Raw genomic sequence first — 22,995 nt, forward strand, 5'->3', positions numbered from 1 at the left:
ATTAGAAGCCACCAACGTAAAATATTATATATACATCCGTTTCCGCTGTTGTTCTGGCGGTTGCTGCCATTGTCATTATGTAAGAGGCAAAGCGAAATGAAAAAAATTAAAATGCTTCCAGCAACCAAGTAAAAGTATTAATACTCTTGAAGATGATTTCATTTCTCAACATTATTAAAACTTTGCAAATCAGTCAATTGTTAATAGGAAATACTATTGAATTCTATAAAGACTTTCAAGATAAATTGTAATGTGCAATAGGAAATTCTTATCAAGTAATTCCTGAATTTCTTAAAGCCTATACCAACATTTATAAAAATTCTTACAAATTACTTATAAAAAGAGCCTTAAACTGTACTTTAGTATTATAAAAAAACTGTACTTAAGTATTATAAAAAAAAATTGTTGAATTATTTTTAAAAATGAATTTTTTTGTAGTCCATATACCCCTACACCCTCCATAAGTTCCATAAATATATAGCGTACACGAGCAGCGTCAGCGGAAACAAGTTTATGGTAATCTTAATGCCTAAAGCTTTCCTTTGTTTTGATGCCGCTGCATGCCGTAAATTTCACTTATTAAATATTTGTGCTTAATTAAGAATTTAACTCTTACAACAAGAGGAATGTTGGTAGGTAAGTGGCGTCAGGACCAGACTTTCGCTGGCATTGGGAGCACAGTTCAAACTAGGCTTTAAGTTTTATTATGTATAATTCAGGCCAGGTAAGGTGTGCTCAACATAAAGCTACCTTGAGTTATGACCTCCGTTAAAAGTTTGACATGCACTCTTAAAGTTGGAGGAAACTATTAAATGAATTTAAATGTATATCATTTGGGAAAAGAGGATTTACCAGCCAAAAAATCGTTTTTGTTTCTGTGTATTAGTCAGTTGAATACCAAAGTTCAATATAAATAAAATGGCCTAAAATAGTATCGTAAAAAAATGCACAAGTGCCAACATTTGTCAGGCAATGTGTTCTGCCCAAAATAAATAAATCTTATTTAGTAAGGAAACACAAATAACATTTTATAGTTTCTATAAACATCGATTGAACAAGTTCCTTTCACAAGCTTCTGATTGAGACAATTCAAGAGTTATTGCTTGGCAATACATTCGAATTGGAACCGAATCGGAATCGGAATCCATTTTCGGTTAATTCTTAAAAGCCCCCAATCGATCTCCATTATTGACACATTTTTGACAAATTGCCAGATAGCCGCAGAGGGGAGTGGGTGACGTCTGTGGCCAAAAGTTGGGAGTCCTTTTTCTTGTCCTGCAACTCGCCAGTGAATCGTGTCTCGCATTTTTGAGTAGCACGGACAAAGGCCGGTATACCTTTCTGGTTTAGCCGGCGAATGGCGATTGGCGAATGGCAAATGGAAAAGGGTCAACGATTTGCGTATTATTTGCTTTATTTTCAATACGCCGAATGGAACCCTCGTCAGTAGCAAAAAAAGGACTCATTACTAGGCAATGAATGCCTTGCTGTTGCGCAAATATCACCGCACCTTCTGGTATTCCCCCGCCCTGCTCCTTGCTCCTTGCATGTGGTGTCCTTGCTCCGCTTCCTTCGCATTTCAGTTCGTTTCTGGCCTTAATTATGTGCGGCACTGAACAAACAACAAATGCGAAAGCACACATGCAGCCCATGTGCACATGCACTTTCAGCCCAGTTAATTGCTCATGGCACTCGGAGCTCGCTCTCTGCGCCACTTGACCGACCTGAGACGTCCACCTACCATGCTGGCATACAACCCACTGATTCCCAACCCACTGCTCTTGGCCTGACACTATTTAAACTAAATGCTCACCTTAAAATCACATTCCACCTGGATCCCGGGCACCGAAATTGTTTCTTTTGCCTGCGGCCAGCTTTTCGTTATTTAAATCGGCCTTTGTCTGCGCTTGACCCTCTGTCACAACGGCTGTTGTCGTTCGCACCCACAATCCTAGACTGCACTGGAAAAAAATACTTGCCATACTTTATAGGCAACTCGATTTCTTTAAACCCTGTGTTAGTCATTTAGCGCAAAGAACTTAGTATTCAAAAATTCAACTAGTGTCTAACGTACCATTGAGAAACCAATTCAAAGGTTACTCAAAAATCTGTACCCTAAAATAATATCACACCAACTTGATAAAAGATTTATAAAATGGCAGAAATATCTATCCGAGTACTGTATTTTTGTTTCAAACTTAATTTGGTTTTATAAAACCCCACTTTTTTAAGTAATTGAAAACACAACCAAGAGGCTATGGTTCATTTGATTATCTAAAGTTATCAATTTGATTTTTTTTAAGACTTTAAGGGATATTTTAAAAGTGGAAATAGTTATACTTTAATATTTTTTCTCCGTTCACTTGTTTACTTGCTCTTTTCCGTTGGACAGTTGCCTTTGCAGCTGCTCGATGTCGTGCACAATATTGTGAAGGAAACCGGCTTTGATGCCCTCTTATCAGTTCATCGCCCTGAATTTCTGTCGTACTCAAGGAGCGGTCGAAAAGGGTTTTCGGTGCCGTCGAGGTTAAGCCCTTTTTGCCCAGATAGTTTTTTCTTGGCAGATCTACATTGAAATAAGGGTTAACTCGGAATGCCAAAGCTTATACTTGGCTAAGCAAATGTCCACGTAATAGTATGGTCGCGGTAATTATTATTCTTTATAAAAAAGGACTCGTGGTTTTCCTGAAATGCGTTTACACAAAGGAGAGGAAAGTGCACAATGTGCTTACTGCTGTCAATTTACTTAGTCCAAAATGCAGGTAATAATGAGAAGCAAGCCAGCTACAGCGAAAACATCTAAAATGGCGACGTGGACTCACGCCCAAAAATGCCACTTCCTGCGGCTTAATTTCCGTTTCAAGTGAATTTCCTTGCTGCTAATTTTGTTGCACACACATACAACCGCAGAGCACGTGCTTCAAGGGAAACTGGGCCACACGGACACGACCAGGGACGGAATGGCTCTACGGGCAGAGATACGGACACGGATATACGGACAGAGACCCGGACACAAACACGGACATTGCTTTCATGCTTCGTCTCTCCAACCAGTGATTTTCGCCGGCTTGCCATTTGTTTAGCGCATAGTTTTCTTGAACCAAAACAAAGCAATGCCCGAAACAAAGCGAAAACTTTAATATCCGCACTCAATGGCACAACAGCAACAAGCTACATGGCGAACAATGCGCACTTCAATGTCTATTGATGGGCCACGTGTGTGTTACAGCCCAAAGCCCACTATCCGAGGGGATCCTCTTATCCTTGTATTGTATATCCTCTCTGAACCCCTCCCATTGTCATCGACCAAAGTTTTGGGGCGTTTATGCGCGAGATATGGTGGTATTTTGGCAGGGGAATTTTAAAATCATATACCATTGTATTTTATAAGGAAACATTGTGTGCATCAGCGTGATATCATTACTGGTGAAATTAATGTTAAAATGTATCAGAAAAAACTTATCGGTGAATTATAATATAAGGAAAATAAAAGCTTTTTCTGACTTATGAAATATACGTTTTTAATTACTATTAATTTTCGAGATATATAGAACAATTATTTTTGGCCTCTAAGAAACAAAATACAAGTTTTTAAAAAATTATATCAGGATGGTTTCATATTTTTATTTTAAGGAAATAAAATAAACAAAATCATTACATAAAATTTCACATGAATGGATGATGTGCTATTTACAATGTTTCTAAATATTATTTATTTTTAAGACCAAGCTCAAAGTTTGACATTATTTTCATAAAAAATAACGTTTTCATTGGGGATATACCTGTGCAGTTTTGCTATCGCGATGTCGACTTTCTACTTTTCTTTCCCCATAAACTCGGGGTCCAACAGGCCAGATAGCAAGTCCTCCACAGACTTGGCGCATATTAAGCCATTGTGAGCCTTGCCAGGACGCTTTTAACCCGAAATTCAACGAGTTAGCGTCTCAGACAAAACTTTTTTAACTGAGCGGGGGCATAAAAGCTCCTTGGCCATTACTATCATTCACAGGGAGCAGTAGCAACAACTACAATAACCGGCTGCTATTACGGTGGCTTAGTCCTGGGATCCTGAGTCCTGCGTTTTGCGTCCTGAAACCGGAGTCCTGGGTCTGAGTGTTTGCTGCCATTTTTATTTGCTGGCTCTGGGTTTATGGGCAAATGTGCATTGAGCATTTGTGTGCCTCTATCTGGGGAAGTGAGTCTGTGTGTCTGCAGCCAGGAACAGAAACAGGACTAAGGACTAAGGACTCTGGGCACCGGACACAGCAGCATTGTTTGTGGTTCATTGTCTTCATAGGACCATTCCGTATTCCGTATGCCGCATGCCGTGTTCCATGTTCCGTAGTTAGTATCTGCGGTTAGCAGTTCGACTGCCTGCTTGCAAGTGGTTATTTATCCAGGCCCCTTCTGGGCTAATGTGAAATATGCATGCTTAATTGTAATTCTAAATCCAAAACCACGGCACATTAGTTGTCCGGGCGGCAGTCACTGTTGCAAATTAACATCAATAATAAATTTCGATTTGTGGCAATTACGACTGGACCCGGTCGGTGCTTTATAGATGTACGGGTTAGGTATATACATATATGTGAAAATTGATTGATTTATTATGTATAGGGCTGTGGGCATCCCATTGTGCGGCTGCCTCGATGAAAAGCGTTTCGAAAATTATTCCACTCGCAGTCTATATTATGCGTATATTGCTAATGTTAATATTTAACACAGGGTTATTTAGAAAAAATCAATGTCTATGGTAATCCCGATGCCATAAATGTCACATGCATGCCGCCCCCAAAGGCAACGGTCGCTCCCACCACGGCGGTAAGTCATCATCAGCCCCATCGACATGGACGACACCACTAAACCAACAGAATGCATCGGTTTGCATTTAAATTAATTAATGAGTAGCCGGGCAAATCATCTTACTGACAAATTACATTAAAATTGCATTATGTCCGCATAAGTGAGAGAATATTTGCATGGGATTTGCGTTTATTTATTGAGACTACTAATGCTGCAAATAGCATGTAATCAGGATCTACTTATGTGATGATGTATTTTTAATCCGGGTGCAGTAAAGTTATATTTGTGAATTAAACAGCTCATCGAGGATAAGCTTGTTGGTTTAAGGCTGCAATTGCAATATCAATTTTGCACTAGAAATTTCTAAGCGAGTCCCCTGTGATATTTGCAAATCCCATTACACATTCTAATTAACTAACAACATTTACAAACTAGTTGGCTAGGAAAAATATTATCTACATTAATTTAAATTTTATTTGTAACCTTATTTTTATTAAATCAATTAATTTTAACCTTCCTTACGTTTCGGATATTTATTTATACTTTTATTTATGTTTTAAAGGATGAGGATTCTTTTCTTTTTGAAGGATCTGGAACGGTATGTTGATTTCTAAATTTCAATTTATTTGTACCTTGTTTTCCCTATCATTTATTTGTTTCCCTTTCCTACTTTACATATTTTTGGCCCCAAGAGTTATCCCATCGAAGACTCAACGGAAGCGGATATTTGGGGTGATGAGGTTAGTCCGCAGACCGATTAAACGGAATACAATTAACTAAAGTAATTCTCAGTGCATTTAGCAAGTGCAACTGAGTTTGCGTTGGCATTGTTTGGCTATTGCTATTGACAGTGCTCTTGAAAAGCCATAAAAAAGGGATATTGCTTGGCAGTGGTCAGCAGTGGGGCCGCACTTTGCATAATTAAATATTTATATTTAGTTATAACTTATAAAGTGGGGCTGTCGAAGTGAAAATCGATGGGTCCGACAACAGTTTGCACTCGGTTCTTAATGAATTTTCGATTTCCCTCTCCGCAGGCGACGGACATCTTCGACGCCAGTGGAATGCAGCCCCCGGGACAGACGCAGTACACGCACGAGAGACGTAAGTGCAGCCCCCTGCGGAATCCATTCCACTCAGGCTAATGTGGTCCTGGTTATGCTAATGCAATGCCACTTTTTTAATTTCCCCTCTTTTTTACATCCGTCCTTGCAGCGTACCGCGGCATCAAGGGCGAGAAGGGAGAGCGCGGCCCCAAAGGCGACAGCATTCGCGGTCCGCCAGGACCTCCGGGTCCTCCGGGGCCCAAGGGTGAAACAGCCGCCTATCCGCCCTTTGTGGAGACTACGAGTGCGGGGGCTGTGAGTATTGAAAATTGAGACTTATTTGCCACGAGCATCTGCACAGAGGAAAAATATAATGATGAGGTTTTAACGAATTGAAAGGTTAATTAAAATCTTACATCTAAAAGTACAGAAAATGCCAATAACTCCTCAGAGCTTCCGAATCACTTTTAAAGGTGAATGAAAGTAGACTTCGATTTCTAAAAACCACGAAGTTTGTTAGTTTGTTGTTTGTTTCTATATATATTTCAGAGCATACTTTCAGAGACCAAAATATCAAAAAAAAAGTCTTGATTTCCTATAAATCCAGACTTTACAAATGTTTAAATGTTAGAAGCCAAAAAGTAGACTACGATTTTGTTTAAAGAACAGAGTGTATGGCAGCCGTTTAATATATGGCAAACATTTTTTTTTGTACAACATACTTTTGGACACTTTTAAAGTTAAAGCTTAAATCTTTCATAAAATTAATCCCAATTCCTTTGTTGGCTTTAAATACAATAAATTATAAAATTCATGATTTTTAGACTCCAAAAACCGTTAATATTTTTCTCTGTGCCATCGTGATGGGCAACGCGAAATTGCCTGCGTGCCCTAACGATGTGCCGTGGTAATGCGATCCGCTCGAAAGCCAGGTGCTAAGTTTGTTTTTCATCCCTCCGCAGAAATACACTGGCGAGTGTACATGTAACGCGTCTGATATCCTAGAGGCCATCAAGGACAATGAGTCGTTGCGGGAGACGTTGCGAGGAGCGCCCGGAGCGGCGGGCAAGGATGGAAAGCCAGGTACCCCTGGTCACACCGTAAGTACCGATCCAACTTATTTCCAGTGAATTTCACTATCTATTTTCATACTCTAGTAGAGGGTTTATTAACTAGAGCAGAAAGTTGAAGAGGGATTGGGTATAAAGTTTTACTTATTCAGTATCCAAGTCATACCTCCAAATACATAGGAATTTTCGAAGTTTCGTAGCTATATGAATAACCAATTTAAAAAAAAATAATCGATCCGAAAGGTATTTCTTCATCGGTAGCTAGAGCTAAACTATCTTCCATGTTTTTCTTCCGTTCCCTGGCTTATCTGTGTGTACGGCAATTTCGAGTTACAACGGGTTGGCAAAAAGGCAATATTTGACATGAATCTAACACATTTTCAATTTCATTACACACATCGTCTAATCTCCAAGAGAGAGTGGCTTGAAGGAGGATGGTAGATGGTTGCTGCTGGACTGGGGAATTGGCAAAGAGGGGGGGGCGATTTCAGAAGGGTCTCTGCATGTTTTCCCATGTCAAACATCATAATTTGCACAGTGCAGTGTGTGTGCGTGCGTGTGTGTGCGTCTAACCGGAAATGGAAAAAACGTTAACGTACACACACTTACGCAGTTCCGCTGAAGATGGAGAAGAGGAGAAAATGGGACCGAATCGTAACGAAAATCTTCTTTATGCGCCAGCTCACGCTTAAACACTTATCCACTCTACGGGTGCTACTCGTTATATTATCTCATCAACTGGGAACGTCTTTGGCAACCATAAGAGTTCACTCTGGATACACAAAGGATGTCTCCATGTCTGCCTGTCTGTGTATGTCTTGAACTACACTTGACTATGTACTTGCCATTTACTACTCGCAGTGTATGTGTGTAAGTGCGGGTCAAAGGCAAAGTCCACAATGTTACAGTCTTTCCACTCCTTCAGCCACTCGACTCACTTAAGTGCTTATCACGCAACAGGGCCAAAAACTTTGAGCAGCTAACCGAAAATATAGAAACGCTGAATGCATGTCCATTACCCAGGGAATTATTCAAAACGTAAAGCGAAAGCGAAAGCAGGCCAAAGACATTCACTTCTAAAGCCCCCGTCTATCCATTCAAACTCGCAATTTCTGGGCCACTCCAGCAACCTGTGGAACGCAGCCTCTTTAATGCGATGCAATACATCAAAAGGAAAGCGGTATGCCGGGCATTCTGTGGTCCATTGCCAGCAGCTAACAGCTAGGGAAATATGCCAGCTTAAGGCACCCTTTATCACCACCCACCTCCCATTCCGTCGACCCAAAAAACTGGCTCCCACTGACCCGCGCCCCCAAATCCCCACCCTTAACCCCTCCACCAAAAAGGCTTTTCCAGGCTCGGTGAAATATGGCAAGCTGGCGCGCATACCGGAAATTCCAGCGACAACTTTGTTGCCCCACTGCTAATCCCTTAACTAATAGCAATTAATTTAAAAGACGACGATAAGCAACAGCTACACAGCCTAACAACAACAGGAACATGGCAATGGCACGCAAATGGCTCACAGCGTGACCATTTTGCATAAGATTAAGAACATCGGGAGACACATTTTTTGTGTACCCATCCATGTCGCCTATTGGAATGTCGAGACCCCTAGTCCGAATCCCAATCCCTACGGCCCCCCAAAAACCGAACCACATGCCACGTAGATTAATGAGCTCGGTCTAAAACGCAACGATTATGTAAATCGACCGCAGCCAGTTAGGAAAGCCAAAAACTGTAGCTCCAGCTCGGACCCAAAAACAACTCCTTATAGAACTGGCCATGTAGACGTAGATTTGTAGCTCTAAGGACGCAGGACACGTTATATGCACGCCCACTAATGTGATTTATTTCTCGGTCGCTGCCGGCGACGTTTCTCCCTCTCTTCCCGTTCTCCTCATCGTTTTCATTCACATTAATCCAGGGAGCCACCGGAGTGCCAGGAGCCAGAGGCGCCCGGGGGTCCGAAGGTGCCCAGGGGCTGAAGGGCGAGCCAGGCGTCGATGGACTGCCCGGAGTCGTGGGTCCGCCGGGACCACCGGGTCCGCCTGGTTTGCCCGAGAATTACGATGTAAGTATACCAAAACGAAACAAAACAGAAAACAATTTGAATTTATTTACAAGTCTATATGCTAAGTTACGTCTTAACGGGCTTATAGAAGAACTCATTACACAGTTTAAAAGCGCAATGGGGGTTTCACATGGAATTTATTTTTTGTTTTATCTAACAAAGAAAGTAGAAAACTAGGAACATTTAATATTTTGAAATATTTGGATAAATCTTTAAACATTTTTATAAAGTCCGTCGTTCTACACATATCATGAAAAACCAAGGCTTAACTTAATTTTTGTAAATTTAAAATAAATAATTAGTCGTTAATTTCCTGGTAAAAAAGAAACACTGCAGATTTGAGATTAAATTCAAACAACCTTAAGACTTGAAATATTTAAATAAATAAATGATTATTTTCCAAGTTTTGGTTCTAGATCAAATTGTATAGGTTTGTATATGAAAAATAAAGTATTCTACTGAAGCCCTCAAATATTTCTTTGGCTAGTCCAAAGTTTTAGGTCTCAAAGGAATTATTAATTTAATTCATATAATACCTTTTTTCTTTATATATATTTTAATCTTTAAAAATAAAACTGTTAAAAAATATATATTTATCATTCAAACAATATTTTTTATCTATGAATAGAGAAAAAGGGTATTAACTCTTCGGCTAATCGAAGATAATGTTATTTCCAATTTTCCTGACTTTGTTTTAACTTTACTTTCGATCAAAATTGCACCTTTTACATTGGGCAAACAGAGGCGTGAGATGGCTAATGCAGTTGCTCGATGTCTGGGCCCGTATCCTGCCGTCCTTATCCTGCCGTCCGTATCCTTCCGTCTTCTGCTCCGTCTGTCCGTCTGTTTTTCAATCACGCACATCTTTATGAATTGCGACTGGCCAAGGTAAACGTCCGTCGTGTTTTACAAGCCGCACAATTTGCCTAAACTAATTTCCTTCCTGGCTCGCGCAGCAACTGTGAAAAATTACCACCCTGGTGGCTCGTGGCGTCACGCCAGCTCCAGTTCCTGACTCGGACTCTGATTCAGATTCTGATTCAGTTTCAGATTCCTGGCCAGAACCAGAGTCTGCCTGCCAAAAGCGGGCACGTTCAGTGGCCACCATTGTCGTTGTCGCAAATGCCACAAATGGCCTATCTCAGCTAATAATCTTAAAACCGCAAAGGTTCCGCGAAAACATCTCCTGACGAAGCGAAAGGGCCCAAACCAAACCGTCTTGAGCACGCGAGCCGCCAGTTCTAACCCAAATTGAAGTGGAGTCGTCGTGTCGACGTTGAAGTCAGGTGGAGTCAACACCGTGAAAAATTATGATTCATTTTAAAGTAGTGTTTTATGTATTCAGTAGTGTATTATTTTGAGTTAACATTAGTAAACAGCGATTAAATGGCAATCTTGACATTAGTAATTTTAAAATCCAAATTAAATTCCGGCTGAATATGTTTTCGGATGTGAGATTATAAACAGTTTAAGATTTGTCTTAAAAATTAATAAAGTCTTATGCATATTGTTATGAGGTTTTTGAACCGAAATTGGTAATCTTCCTGAATTAAGTTTAAATTCGGAATTGGGTTACATATAGAATTTTCTTTTCCGAATATTATAAGTGTTTTTTAAAACATTTTTATAATTTTCCGTGCAGCTGAATACCTTAGTTTAGACTTTTGGCGGCAGTGGGCTCAGTTTTGAGGGCTCTAGATTCAGGGTGCCGCATGCCGCATGCCACATGCCAATGTCGATGGCGGTGTTTCAGCTGGTGGCAATTACCGTTATCAGCGCACGGCGCGCAGTTCACGCGGTTAAATGCGGTAACACGCACACTGATACAGATACACAAACACAGATACAGTCAGTCGCCCACACAAAGGCAAACACATCACCCATCCGCACCGTTGCCACTTTGAACCCTTTCATGCAAGAGCGAAACTTTTCTTTTTGCCGCTCGGCTTTATCACCGCATTTCAACGCCGTATGTAGCCCGCTTTTCTTTTTCCTCTAACTGGTGGGTTGAAGTGGGCGGATGGGCTTGCAGTGGGCGGAGAAAGGAGGAGAAAGTCCCGTAATCATTATCGCACTGTTACGTTTATGAAAGTGTCAAGCTACTTGTGGACGACGAGGCGGCAGTAAAAATCAGACAGGCACTCGCCAGCCGGCCCGCCCATTGTTTAATGTCGGAGGGTTTATCATCATTATCATCGTCCCAGAGCCGGAGCCTTTTAAAAGCTTTCCGTGGGTGTCATACCCTCTGTGTTATCCCCTGGAAACCAGGACTAGGAACAAATGGGTTTGAATTAGAGCATATAATATACAATAATAAAATATAAGTCAGGAAAAAAGAATGGTTAGCAAAAATTATAGAGAATGAATTTTAGACAAAAGTGTATTTACATACATCTCAAATTTTGAAAACCACCGTTTTTTAAAGGGTATATAGTTTGTTTAACACCCCAATGCAAACGAGACTTTCTAAAGGCGCATTTGAGTCCTTAAGGGGGACATGCTTTTATGTTTATTAGAACGGCTTTTGATTGTTGACACGACTTTCACTTTGTCAAATGTTTTTCTCAAAAATCCCATTACCCATGCCCAAGTACCTAAATACACGACTGTTTCCCCATAAAAGTTGCAATTTTGAAACGTTCTCTGATTTATTACCAGTGAAATCATCTACTAATACGCTTTAATTTCACGCCCATTGCTCTATATTATTGTAAAACGTATATCGAATCCAAAAATTATGTATTCTTGTAACCATCAACATATAAATAACAGATAAATTGGAATCCAACCAGGACCTTCAAGGTATAAACATTTTAACAATTTCATTTATGTTCCCACCACCACTACTACTTACTCGTTAATATGACAAAAATAAAAAAGGTTTGCCCGGGGTAAGCGATGGCCACAGCCTGTAATGGACTAGAACCACTCGGCATCATTAGCCACGCCCCGAAATCTGAGAGGCGGTCCGCCCCCCAGACAAAAAAAAGATCATTAATCAAATTTCCGCCGTGTGTTTGGTATCCGGGTTGTCCTTCGTCAAAAAGGACCGCCTGCTGTGGCCAAAAAAAGAGATCAGAAAAATGGGGTCCCGACTACATGTATCGAAAATAAATTGTACAACAAGCAAATATTTAACAAATTACTATGCCTATACACATACCCACACAGGAATCCCTAATGGTCAACTCGATGGGCACATTCCGGGGAACGACGCAGCCAGGGGCCAAAGGTGTGCCCGGCGAGAAAGGTGATGCCGGCCAGAAAGGAGAACGTGGCGATCCGGTAAGTCAGGGGGCATGTCTAATAAATGGCCCGGGTTATCCTCAGACCTCGTCCCTAGACCCAACCAATTCCCTAGTCGTCGCTAGTTGTGCGGGCGTGGGTGTATGCATTATAAAGTGTTTCTCGGGCCCACTCGATTGTTGTTTCAAATATACCTACTCATGTAATAATTTCTGCCCTATTGACTACCCAATTGATTTTGAGGCTTCTTAAAAGGGCAGTCGGGCCAAGGAGCACAAATGAGCAAACAGGCAGCGACGATAATTTGCTATTGGCCATAGCAATAATCATGTTTGGCAGGCTGTTTTGGAGCACTGGGTTAGAGAGGTTTGAATTTATGATATCATATTAAAATGAATTTCTTTTGAATTTAAAATCGAAATCTTAAAATCATATTTTTGCAAGAGATTTTTAAAATCATTATTAAATTTGGTATGGTTTGATATTCCTATGATATAGGTCCCTGGACTTTTATAAATATTTCTTTCGATCTTACAATACGCCATCTATAGTATATATATTTTAAAATTATGAAAATTATTATTTATAAATTGTATATATTCCTATCACCAAAAAATTTACTAAAATATAGCTTAACAAAAACTGTTTGATAAGTAACAAATACATAAAATAAGAATTTATTTCAAAAGTTAGTTAATGCATGACTCCTTATTTAAGATAATAAATACTAAAAGCATAAGTGGCTTGCTACTAAAATCTATTTTCAAATTTGATTACTCCCTGAATGGAATTATCTAGCCAATAAATGCCAAACGATTAACCCCGTGAAAGGATAAACGCCACAACTCCTAAATTACTTCCCTGAGCTCCAGCTAAATGGTACCCAATTTGATAGATAGTAATAATTCTTTGGGGGCGCTCAGCTCCAGCTGAGTTCCAACCCACAATTTCATATTTATGGCATCGCAGTCATTTGTGCAGGAAATACACAATTTGGGGCATAAATTTCTATCAGCAGTTGGCCCGAAATGCGTCACTTGAGACGAAGAGACGATGTCTCCAGATTTCTTGTCCAATTTGTGTGCATTTATAGCCCATTTGATTTTCAGTGGATACGGGGGCGAAACACACACAACACATCCCCTTCATAAACTATTTGGTTTCATTTCTTTTCACTTCTCGTTTTGGCATTACTTCCATAATAAGTTTTGGTCATTCGGGGAGCTCATCCTGCTTAGGCGACGCTTACTTCCCAGCCATTACCCAGTACCCAGTACCCTGCATGCCATTTAGCAGCTTAGTTGGGGTGGCTTTGCACCCTCGGACACCCTCTTTTCCAGGATCCCCATTCCCCCGCTCGTATTTCTTTTATGCGCAACCTCAAAACTTAAATCTGCCAACCAGGACTGGCGTAATGTGCTTGCTGTTAGTCTGTTTGTTTGTGGGTTTTTTCCTGGCTTTGGCTTTCGGTTAACCCAATGATCCCGACTCCCACTCACGTGGACTTCCGGTGTCGCAGATTACTTCTGCGAACAACATCCAAATTGGGCCCACGACCTCTGATATACATAAGTAATATTTATGCGGCTTGTGGCAGAGGAATCTGGCGTAACAAGGTTGCTTTTAAGTAGTTTCTCCCCACGGATGCCACACCCGGAATTAATCGTGCGTGAAATAAAAAGAAATTATGCAAACAGCCCTCTGCCACACACACATTATGAAAAAATCGATTGCGATTTTTTATGATAAGTTCACGCCCAATTTGTCAGCGAAGCGCCGAATATATGTATATACACCCCCGGCTATTGCATTACAATTTTCGAGGAAAACTAATATGGAAATTAGCATTTTAAACGTATGAATACACGCACAATTAGCTACGTTTCATTAAGCCTACAAACAGGGGATCTTGAAAGACAGCCTCCGGAGCAGTCGTGTGTGTGTGAGTTGCCTTATTAATTATTCATTAGTTGGTATTAAGTTGACGCTATGGAGCCGGCTCTTATAAGGCCCAAGGAATAACAGCAGCCGGATCAGCCTTTGCCTCCCCCAAAAACATCCAAAATCCAGCGCGTGCGAATTTATGGCGAACCATTTAAGGCGCTGATGATGTGGAAGACGACGTCTACGACGATGCTGGGGATGAATTGAGATTGGGATGTATATGGAGATGGAGGAGAACGGGGGCCCAAAGGGAAGGAAGATGTAGGCGAATTTCCACAAAGCCAAAGGGACCTTCTCAGCCGAAAGGAATATGGTTTTGTGTTTTCGGGCTTGTCACCAGGCGGCATTGCATAAATTTCGTGAGTGTGTGCGGCATTTCGGAATTGATTTGATTTCAAAATGAGTTTGAATTGAATTTTTTGCTCGCTCGTCGACAAAACGTTTGAAATTGAGTTTTATGGCCAAATTAGGCGTGAGCTGGTAGCCCCCCTTCCCAATCCCTATAACCAAATCCCTATCCCCTGGGCACATGTAGTCGTATTATTCAAGACCGTAAATCATTTCACACACTTTCTCTTCTTCCAACCGAAAAACAGGGTCACAAAGGTGCACACGGGCCCAGCGGCTCAAAGGGTGAGCCCGGCGAACCGGGAACCCCCGGACTGCCGGGATTGCCTGGACAGGCCGGACAGCCCGGCGGACTCGAGGGCCTCGCCAGCGCCAACGGGACCAAGGGCGAGAAGGGCGAGAAGGGCATGCGGGGTCGGCGCGGCGGAACGGGAGCCACTGGACCAATTGGACCGCCCGGAAAACCCGGGGCCATGGGCGATATTGGACACTCGGTAAGTGAGAGGGGGCAGAGAGACAGAGGGAGTCCCGGCCACTCGCCAACTTTTCCATGCATATTCATGAGATTGACCAACTTTCACATGCTTTCACCCATTCTGGCCAGGAGCGTAGTCAAAAAAAGTTCACGGGTAAAAAGCTGGGGGTTTTGAAGCGAAGAGAATATTGTTTTAGTAACGGAAAATAATAATAGGTTGCAACAAAGGTTACATTATATTATTTTAAGAACATTTTTTTATTGACCAATAACAAAATATTAGAGAAGGGCAAATTTAAAGCAAAATTGGGAAAAAATGATCCATTAACACAACGAACCTTTTTAAGTTGACTTACAATTTGATTAGTTCAAAGAAAATAAAAAAATCAAGTTTAAAAATTTTATTTAAATAAAATCGTCACGAGAAGTTTAGATATACATAAATTTTAAAAGATGTTGAAAATCTGAGCTCAGCATTTGTTTAGATGACTTTTTCTGCTAAGGCGATAATTCGAGTTCGAAAAGACTGAATATATTTTTTTTAGGAATTCAAAATTATAGCAATATCTTAATCTATTATAACGTATTAATAATTATATTCGGAACCTGATCTCTATAGAGACTCTATCATCAACCTTAATGTTGTATACCCCGAAAATGAAAGTTAGGACTTTATTTCCCTCCCTACGCCCATTGTAAAGGCTGCATTGTTGCTGCTGCTGGGAAAGTTCACAGACAAACAGAAATTTTCTGGCCGCATTTGCGATTTAGACAATCAGGGCACCGAAAGAGGTTGAAGCCCAGAACGGGAGGACCTAAAAAAAAGAACGAGAACAGCGGAATAAACTCAAACGAAAAGTATTTTAAGTGCATTTTCATCACGGTTATTCAGGACGCGGCAGTCAGCGCATCGCATCGCACGATTCCAAATGCAGTTTACCCAGAATTTCCGCCATTATTCGGCAATAACAACAGCTAAGCAGAACTTTCCCTTTGCAAGCGAGTCGGAGTCACTGAATTGAGAGGCAGGCGCGTATCCTTTTGGTGTCCTTTTCACGGCACTCTGTGCCAACTGGCATCGTTTACCGCCCGAAATCAAAATCGTAGCAACGTATTTACATGAGATGCTCCTCTAAAAGGAATGGGACCCGGAACTTTGGCTCAATTGCCGGAACGAGCGGAGAGACAAAAACGTTGCCACTGGAGGAGAATTGTTGCACTCCGGAATGGCAAAAGTTTCCCCCCTTTTTTTTTGGCCATAGTTCAAGTTGCCCCGCTGGCCAACTTGGATGTAAGCACTCCTCACGAGGCATTCATGTGGCTGCTGGCTTCTGCTGGCTTTTGGCTGCCAATGATCTTATAATTTGCTCTCAACTTTCCCACTTACGGGCAAGTGAATGTGATTTCTGCTGGCCATCTGCAAACTTTGCGACGTGCGCTATAAAGGACATCATTTTAATAATGGAAGCGATTTTAAACTGAGAAAAAATTCTGGTTGATGCATTATCCTTTCAGCATAATGAAAATACTTTTATTGATTCCCTGATTTTCATGAGCCTTAACTTAATTGATTCACAGGGCCGCCCTGGTATGACAGGACCCAAGGGTGAGATGGGTCCCAAGGGACCAAAGGGCGATTCCAGTGGACGCGAAGGGGTAAGTCGATGCCAAAAGTCGGTGTCAAGTATACGCCCCGTCTGGCGGCAGAATGTTGATGGATCATCGAGGGCTTTCGAGGTACTGAAACTGGGTGAAATATGTTTCTAGATCAAGGGTGACAAGGGTGACCGAGGTCAGGATGGCCGAGATGGCCTGCCAGGACCTCCTGGAATACCCGCCACCGGAGGTGGTGATGGTGACAGCAGCGGAGTGCAGTACATCCCGATGCCAGGACCTCCAGGACCTCCGGGACCACCAGGTCTTCCGGGTCTATCGATTTCGGGACCCAAAGGAGAACCCGGCATGGAGTTGCGAAGCAGCTTCTACGGCGATGCTTCCTACTACGGGCGACCAGGTGAGAAAATCATAAGAAATTACCATACCAAAATGTTTGTAAATATGTCACTTGTGAGCTTAGTTAGTGGTCAATATCTGTACATAGCCTAGCATTATCCTATCCAAGAGCCAAACCTAACTTATCCAATCGATATCAATCCATATCATTTGTATCGTCTCCTCGTCATCAAGGAGCGCGCTCATCCTTAGACGAACTCAAAGCACTGCGAGAACTGCAAGATCTTCGGGATCGGCCCGATGGCACAGCCGGTAATCGAACTACTAAATCTACAATCTTCAATCTCAACTCCATTTACCATATTAGCCGTAGTTGTAGTAGCCCCTTTGAATGTTGCATGACTTTCCGTAGAACCAGTTAATTGCCTTCAGTTCCCAACACACCTTTCCTTCCCTCACACATCCTTTCATGAACTAGCTATAGCTCCTTTAATGGCCGGTGAGTTCCACATATTTGCACATCATCATTAACTCATTTGCCGTTGATAGAGTACAACGTGTAAACATTTTCTTTATGCGCGTATTTTCACACCGTCATGACTTTTTCCCGGCCAAAAAAAAACAAGAAAAAACCCCCAACTCATGGCCCGCACACAGATATTACATATTTCAGTTACCATTAACCTAAAATGCGAGTATTTGGCATACTTTGGCGAACTTTTGACTCGTTCAGTCAGTTTAGAGAGTAGGTGAATGTGCAAATGAAATATTAAAGCACACTTTTGCTCATACTAAAATTCAATTTACATTATTATTTTCTTCTACAAACACAATGCATATTTAGTTATATTTCTTGTATGAAATGCAATTAGGTCAAAAATCATTTGATTACTGTTACAAAAGAGGAATAGTAAAATTAGAATCTGCAAATTGATTTCAAATTTAATATTCAAATAAAATACACAAAAATAATAAAGTATAGGACACATACTAAATTGCATGAATGAATTAGGAAAAAGAAATCATTTTTCAAGATCCTAAAATTAACTTTAATTTTAATGTTCAATATTATCTAATTTAAAATTAATAAAAACAGTATTGGAAAAATTAGACTTAATATTAAAATTGACCATGAAAGTACTAACTTTTTATTATCAGTGAAGTATAAAGGCATAGAAACATAATAATTATTTTTTGCTTACCAAGTGTAGAGAATTGATTTACATTTATAATTGCTTGAGCTTGAGTTATTTGAAAATTGAAATGTAGGCTTTTATATATACAAATTTATTTTAATCAACAAGACAACTTAAAGCACACATAAATAAATATTCTCACACTGTTGTGAGTTAGCACTTGGAAAAATCAAATTTAAGTGAATTCAGGATTCGGAATTTTGTGCCATAATGCATGAATTATCCTTTCAGAGACTCCACGGCAGCCAGGACACACCCACAAGCAGCATGATGGAACTTTGGGTCTGAATGGTGGCGAGGAGGAGCCCTACTTTTCGGCATCCTCATCGAACATGAACATGAAGATTGTGCCCGGCGCAGTCACCTTCCAAAACATTGATGAAATGACAAAAGTGGGTGGCGATTGGTTAAATTTGGCCATAGCCATGTATTTTTAAACTCTTTCGATTTGATATATTTTCCGCAGAAATCGGCCCTCAATCCGCCGGGCACGTTGGCCTACATCACCGAGGAGGAGGCTCTTTTGGTTCGCGTCAACAAGGGCTGGCAGTATATTGCGGTGAGTTCGGGCCCGAAATCCCCTGGTTTACGCTTGGTTTCGGGGGTAGGATTTGATTTCTGGCTCCTAAGCAAACAGAGGAACTTTCGGGTAGCGCTTTTAAAATGCCAAATATGACAGGCGCTGAGCTCGCCGGCGGGAGGTTATTATTTTATAGATCCCGCTCTGCCGTCTGTTGTTCCATTATGGCTGTAAGCTCCACCAAAAAAAGAGTAGAAAAATAGGAGGGGAACAAATGTATGCCAAAATAGAAAAGACAGGCCTGGCCAGAAGATTGTATTTGTCTTCTGCTCCCCTTATTTATTTATTTATTTATTTTCCTTTGCCTGCCATAAAGTAAGATTCCTTGTATCGGCTCCTTTTTTATTTGCACATTAAATGTTGCAGACGTACAGACTGATTGCCTTTGGATTGCCACCCGTCACATGTGTGTACTTGTGTGTATATCTGCGTTATTCAATTATATTGACTTGCGCTTGGCTTTTCACTTGTCCCGGTTAAAGGATACAAGGACATAGGGAATATCCAGAGACATGTGCTCCAGTCAGTCAGGGGTCTAAAACATTTATTGATGGAATATAAAACATGCATCGCTTGATCTTGTTGCTGGGTTAAGTAGGCAGTTCTGCCTCCTTGGAGCCATAAATTCCTTTGGCAGATTAAAAATAATATTAAACGGAAATCGAAGGTTTTATTGTCGTCCCCTGGACAATCCACTGAAATACCGACCTGTGCCACATGCCAATTAATCTCGGCCGGCCTTCAAGGTGAACTTTCCGCTTGTGGGAGCCTTTTATTACCCAATTTGCTTGGGTCAGCATTTTTCGGAGCCTTCCGAAGTTGGCAAAATTACCCACTGAAATGGGCGATTTTTCAATAGCTTGTTAAGCACCAAAGTGGCCACAATTTCGCCTGCTTGTTGCGTTATTGAAATCATCAGAAAATTGGAAATGTAAGGCAAGCGATGGGAAACTAGTGCCTCGATTGTGCCAAAGAGTACGAAATTCTCAGAATTGGGGATCTGCAAAAAGCTGCTCGAGATTCGATTTCCGCTTCCGTTGTTGCAGGGCACAAAAGCCGGCACAGTAGGGCTGTCCCGATGGGCGTGGAGAAGGCCTCCTGGCTCCCAGTTCCTGGATCCCGGCAACTGGCATGTGCATAAGGCAACACGGAATGAAAACGAAATCTCTTGCCTTTGACGGCAGCATTTAAATACTTTTGACAACAAAAACCCGGCACAGGACCATGAACTGTCAGGGTGCGCCAAGTAATATGGCAAAATCGGGCCAAAGCATGGGACCCTTTGTTGGCGAAATCTCGGCAAGTCGGGGAGTCAGGAAGTCGGCTACACAGAGAGAAATGTTATATAGTTCAGTAATTTTTTATATGGATTAGAAGGAAATAATTTAAAATTTTTTGAATCCTTTATTTATTTCAAATATATTTTCAATCTTTTCAATAACTATTTTAATTTTAAACTGACAATGTAATGTTGGAATTTTAAATTAATAAATGTAAATACAAGGAATTTATTTTATACAGATTTTAATGACTGACTTGGAGCTAATTTTTTAAAATTTATGACTAAAACTTATGGCTAGAACTAAAAAAGTTTACATGTTTCAGAATGTAAATATGAAAATGATTCAGCAACAGTTTGTAATTGTCCGGCAGTGTAGTCGGATTCCCATTTGCATTTCGCATTCGTCTGGGCGAAATACACAGCTGTCTGCCGAGATGCCGAGATGGTAGCCGAGGCTCCAGCCTAATTAGATTTCAGTACACGAGTCGACTACTTAAAGTTCAAAATAGTAATTAAAACTTTTGTCAGACGACGTCGCGCATTATGGCTGTCGAAAATTTGACCCTAATACAGTGAGGAAGAGTTAGGCGCGAATGGGAACTCCAGTTTGGGACTGAAACTGGGATTGGGACTGGGACAGCTACATATTTTCCTACACGTAATGCAAATATTTGAGCAAAAGTTTCAATACAACGCTGATTTCATCGCATAATGGTTGAGCTGGAGTGCTCGGCTGTTTGCCTTCTGTTCCCGCTGAAATATTAACTACTTGAAAGGGTCCTCCTTTGCATATTTGCCCAGAGCTCTTGTTTTATTAATTACGAATTCGTCAAACGCTTATTTGTTGTCGCGGCGCCTTTTAATTACGATTCCACATTTAATTCTCCCTTTGTATCCCCGCAGCTGGGAACCCTGGTACCGATAGCCACGCCCGCCCCGCCCACCACGGTGGCCCCATCGATGCGATTCGACCTGCAGTCGAAGAACCTGCTCAACAGTCCACCGCCCCTGATCAATACGCCCACGGTGAGTGACGTGATGGTGATGGAGATGGCGAAATTGTCATTATTTTTTTGCACTTTGTGTTTCCCCACATCGCTACTCGGCGGGATAATGACATTGATGCCGGGGAAAAATTAAGAGCGCTTCGAATGGAAATCAGGAGTCCTAGTTGGGATTCCCTTTGTGTGTATTAATTGTACTCGACTTTGATGAGTTCCCAGTGAATTATTTATGGAACGGAAAGCTCTGACACTGATGTTTCCCCGCCTGTGCGTCATTTCCCGCCGATAGTCCCTAACAAAAACTACCACTACTCTGCAGAGCTGGCGAATTATTGATATTTTATACCCAAATGTAAGCCCTATAAGGATGTATAATAATAGCTTTACCATCAATGATTGGCCATCTCGCAAGATAGCCACAAAACTACACCACAAACATACACACTACTTGTTCCTAATTTCCATCATGAATACTCAGTGAAACGAACTGAAGCAAATGTTATCGTTATAACCTACTAAACTTATCTATAATTAATTGTCGTTAAATGCAGTTTACAACCGCGCCCGAATACGAAACGGTAATTAAATCCATAATATCGCATTTCGTAGTGTCAACTAAAAAATTAATAATAAAAAAAAGGAACGGGAGAATTTTAAATTGACAACGATTCTTGCACACACTCGTTGAATAAATAATTTGATTTTGTTTGCTGGCCAATGAAAATATTTCTAATTAGCGAAAATTGCATTTGAAGTTCTGTTGTCCGCGGAACAATTGGTGTAGTTTGATTTTCTGCTTTTGTGTGTATCCATCGATGGTTTTAAACTTTCAGTGGATCGATGGAAACCCTATTCTTTTGCTTAGACAAATAAGTTATGTGTTTAATTCCATTTCCTTTGTGTGTTTCTGTGTGATTTGCATTTTTAACTAGACGCTTCTTGATTGAATTTTGTCCTTTTTGCTTTGGGTAATCCATAAAGCTTAGTTCTCAACGATTCGCATCCCACACAAAAGTCAAGAATGTTGAGAACTCCCTTCTATGTGTCGGTGTTAGAATGCCCAGAATTTCCATTTAGATTTATTAAAATACGAATATTTTTGTCCCACATTCAATGGCTGCGTCTTCAAACAAAATTAATGGAATCGAAAATTATATGAAATTAAAATCGCATTTCCAGTGGTATCCGCGAATGGTGAGTTCCCATCCTCCCTGCCCTTCAATTAAGCTAGATCCGACATTTGAACTCCTGCCCACGTTCTTAGATTTTATGAGTGCTGTTCTTTTTTTAGCCCCCAAGGTTTTTTGCATTTTTTAGTTATTGTTTCCTTAGAGTCCCGACAGTTATTTGAAATGTTTTACTATCCATTACTCCTACCTATCATTTTCCGTTTAGTCTACCCCGCGGTGTTTACTTGCCGGCGACCTTTGTTAGACAAACAATTCCCGGCTATTAAATTCTGTATTAATTAGATCTTAAAATGCTTGACATAAATTCCGAATTAATTTCATGCCATATTTTCTTGGATCCGGAATAGCTGCGCGTGGCGGCGCTGAACGAGCCCTCCACCGGCGATTTGCAGGGGATCCGTGGGGCGGACTTCGCCTGCTATCGGCAAGGACGACGGGCCGGCCTCCTGGGCACCTTCAAGGCATTCCTTTCCTCCAGGTGAGTACTTCGTACTGGGTACTTGTTTCCCGGCGAGTGTGTCTTATCTTTCTTAAGATTTTTCACGCATATTAGGCCTGGTATCCCGTTTAGTTATTAAGTATTTTTACCCGCAAATCCCGTCCAGTCCTGAGTATTTTCCGCCCCAATGCTCGGCGTTGCTCATACGCCACGTTTTCCGGCTGAGCCGACACTTTGGGAACTCATTAGTTGCCGCATAATCTTGATATTTGGAGCGAGGCGAAAGCGAAAAAAGCGCGCTCGAAAAGTATGAAAACAAAAGCTTGTGAAAACAATTTCGTGCAA

At 41.1% G+C, this 22,995-nt stretch overlaps 1 protein-coding gene across 18 annotated transcripts in view; it reads left to right on the forward strand.

Moving 5' to 3' along the window:
• The window catches only part of Mp (collagen XV/XVIII-type protein multiplexin), a 59,584-nt gene that overhangs the window by 33,944 nt on the left and 2,645 nt on the right, over positions 1 to 22,995 (forward strand). For 3 of the 18 annotated variants that reach the window (XM_065864594.2, XM_065864595.2, XM_065864597.2), the window contains exons 5-23: positions 4,726 to 4,821; positions 5,366 to 5,401; positions 5,496 to 5,543; positions 5,841 to 5,907; positions 6,019 to 6,164; positions 6,812 to 6,949; positions 8,847 to 8,993; positions 11,766 to 11,795; positions 12,165 to 12,278; positions 14,780 to 15,025; positions 16,585 to 16,662; positions 16,774 to 17,020; positions 17,194 to 17,271; positions 18,387 to 18,547; positions 18,622 to 18,714; positions 20,921 to 21,043; positions 21,573 to 21,599; positions 22,201 to 22,215; positions 22,559 to 22,689. In XM_065864594.2, the coding sequence (XP_065720666.2) occupies positions 4,726 to 4,821; positions 5,366 to 5,401; positions 5,496 to 5,543; positions 5,841 to 5,907; positions 6,019 to 6,164; positions 6,812 to 6,949; positions 8,847 to 8,993; positions 11,766 to 11,795; positions 12,165 to 12,278; positions 14,780 to 15,025; positions 16,585 to 16,662; positions 16,774 to 17,020; positions 17,194 to 17,271; positions 18,387 to 18,547; positions 18,622 to 18,714; positions 20,921 to 21,043; positions 21,573 to 21,599; positions 22,201 to 22,215; positions 22,559 to 22,689 (2,021 nt within the window). The remainder of the gene's footprint in view (positions 1 to 4,725; positions 4,822 to 5,365; positions 5,402 to 5,495; positions 5,544 to 5,840; positions 5,908 to 6,018; positions 6,165 to 6,811; positions 6,950 to 8,846; positions 8,994 to 11,765; positions 11,796 to 12,164; positions 12,279 to 14,779; positions 15,026 to 16,584; positions 16,663 to 16,773; positions 17,021 to 17,193; positions 17,272 to 18,386; positions 18,548 to 18,621; positions 18,715 to 20,920; positions 21,044 to 21,572; positions 21,600 to 22,200; positions 22,216 to 22,558; positions 22,690 to 22,995) is intronic. The other 15 variants (XM_070996008.1, XM_070996012.1, XM_070996009.1 and 12 more) reach the window with 15 other exon arrangements.

Source organism: Drosophila suzukii, chromosome 3, assembly GCF_043229965.1.
Source record: "Drosophila suzukii chromosome 3, CBGP_Dsuzu_IsoJpt1.0, whole genome shotgun sequence".
Classification (NCBI taxonomy): Eukaryota; Metazoa; Arthropoda; class Insecta; order Diptera; family Drosophilidae; genus Drosophila; species Drosophila suzukii.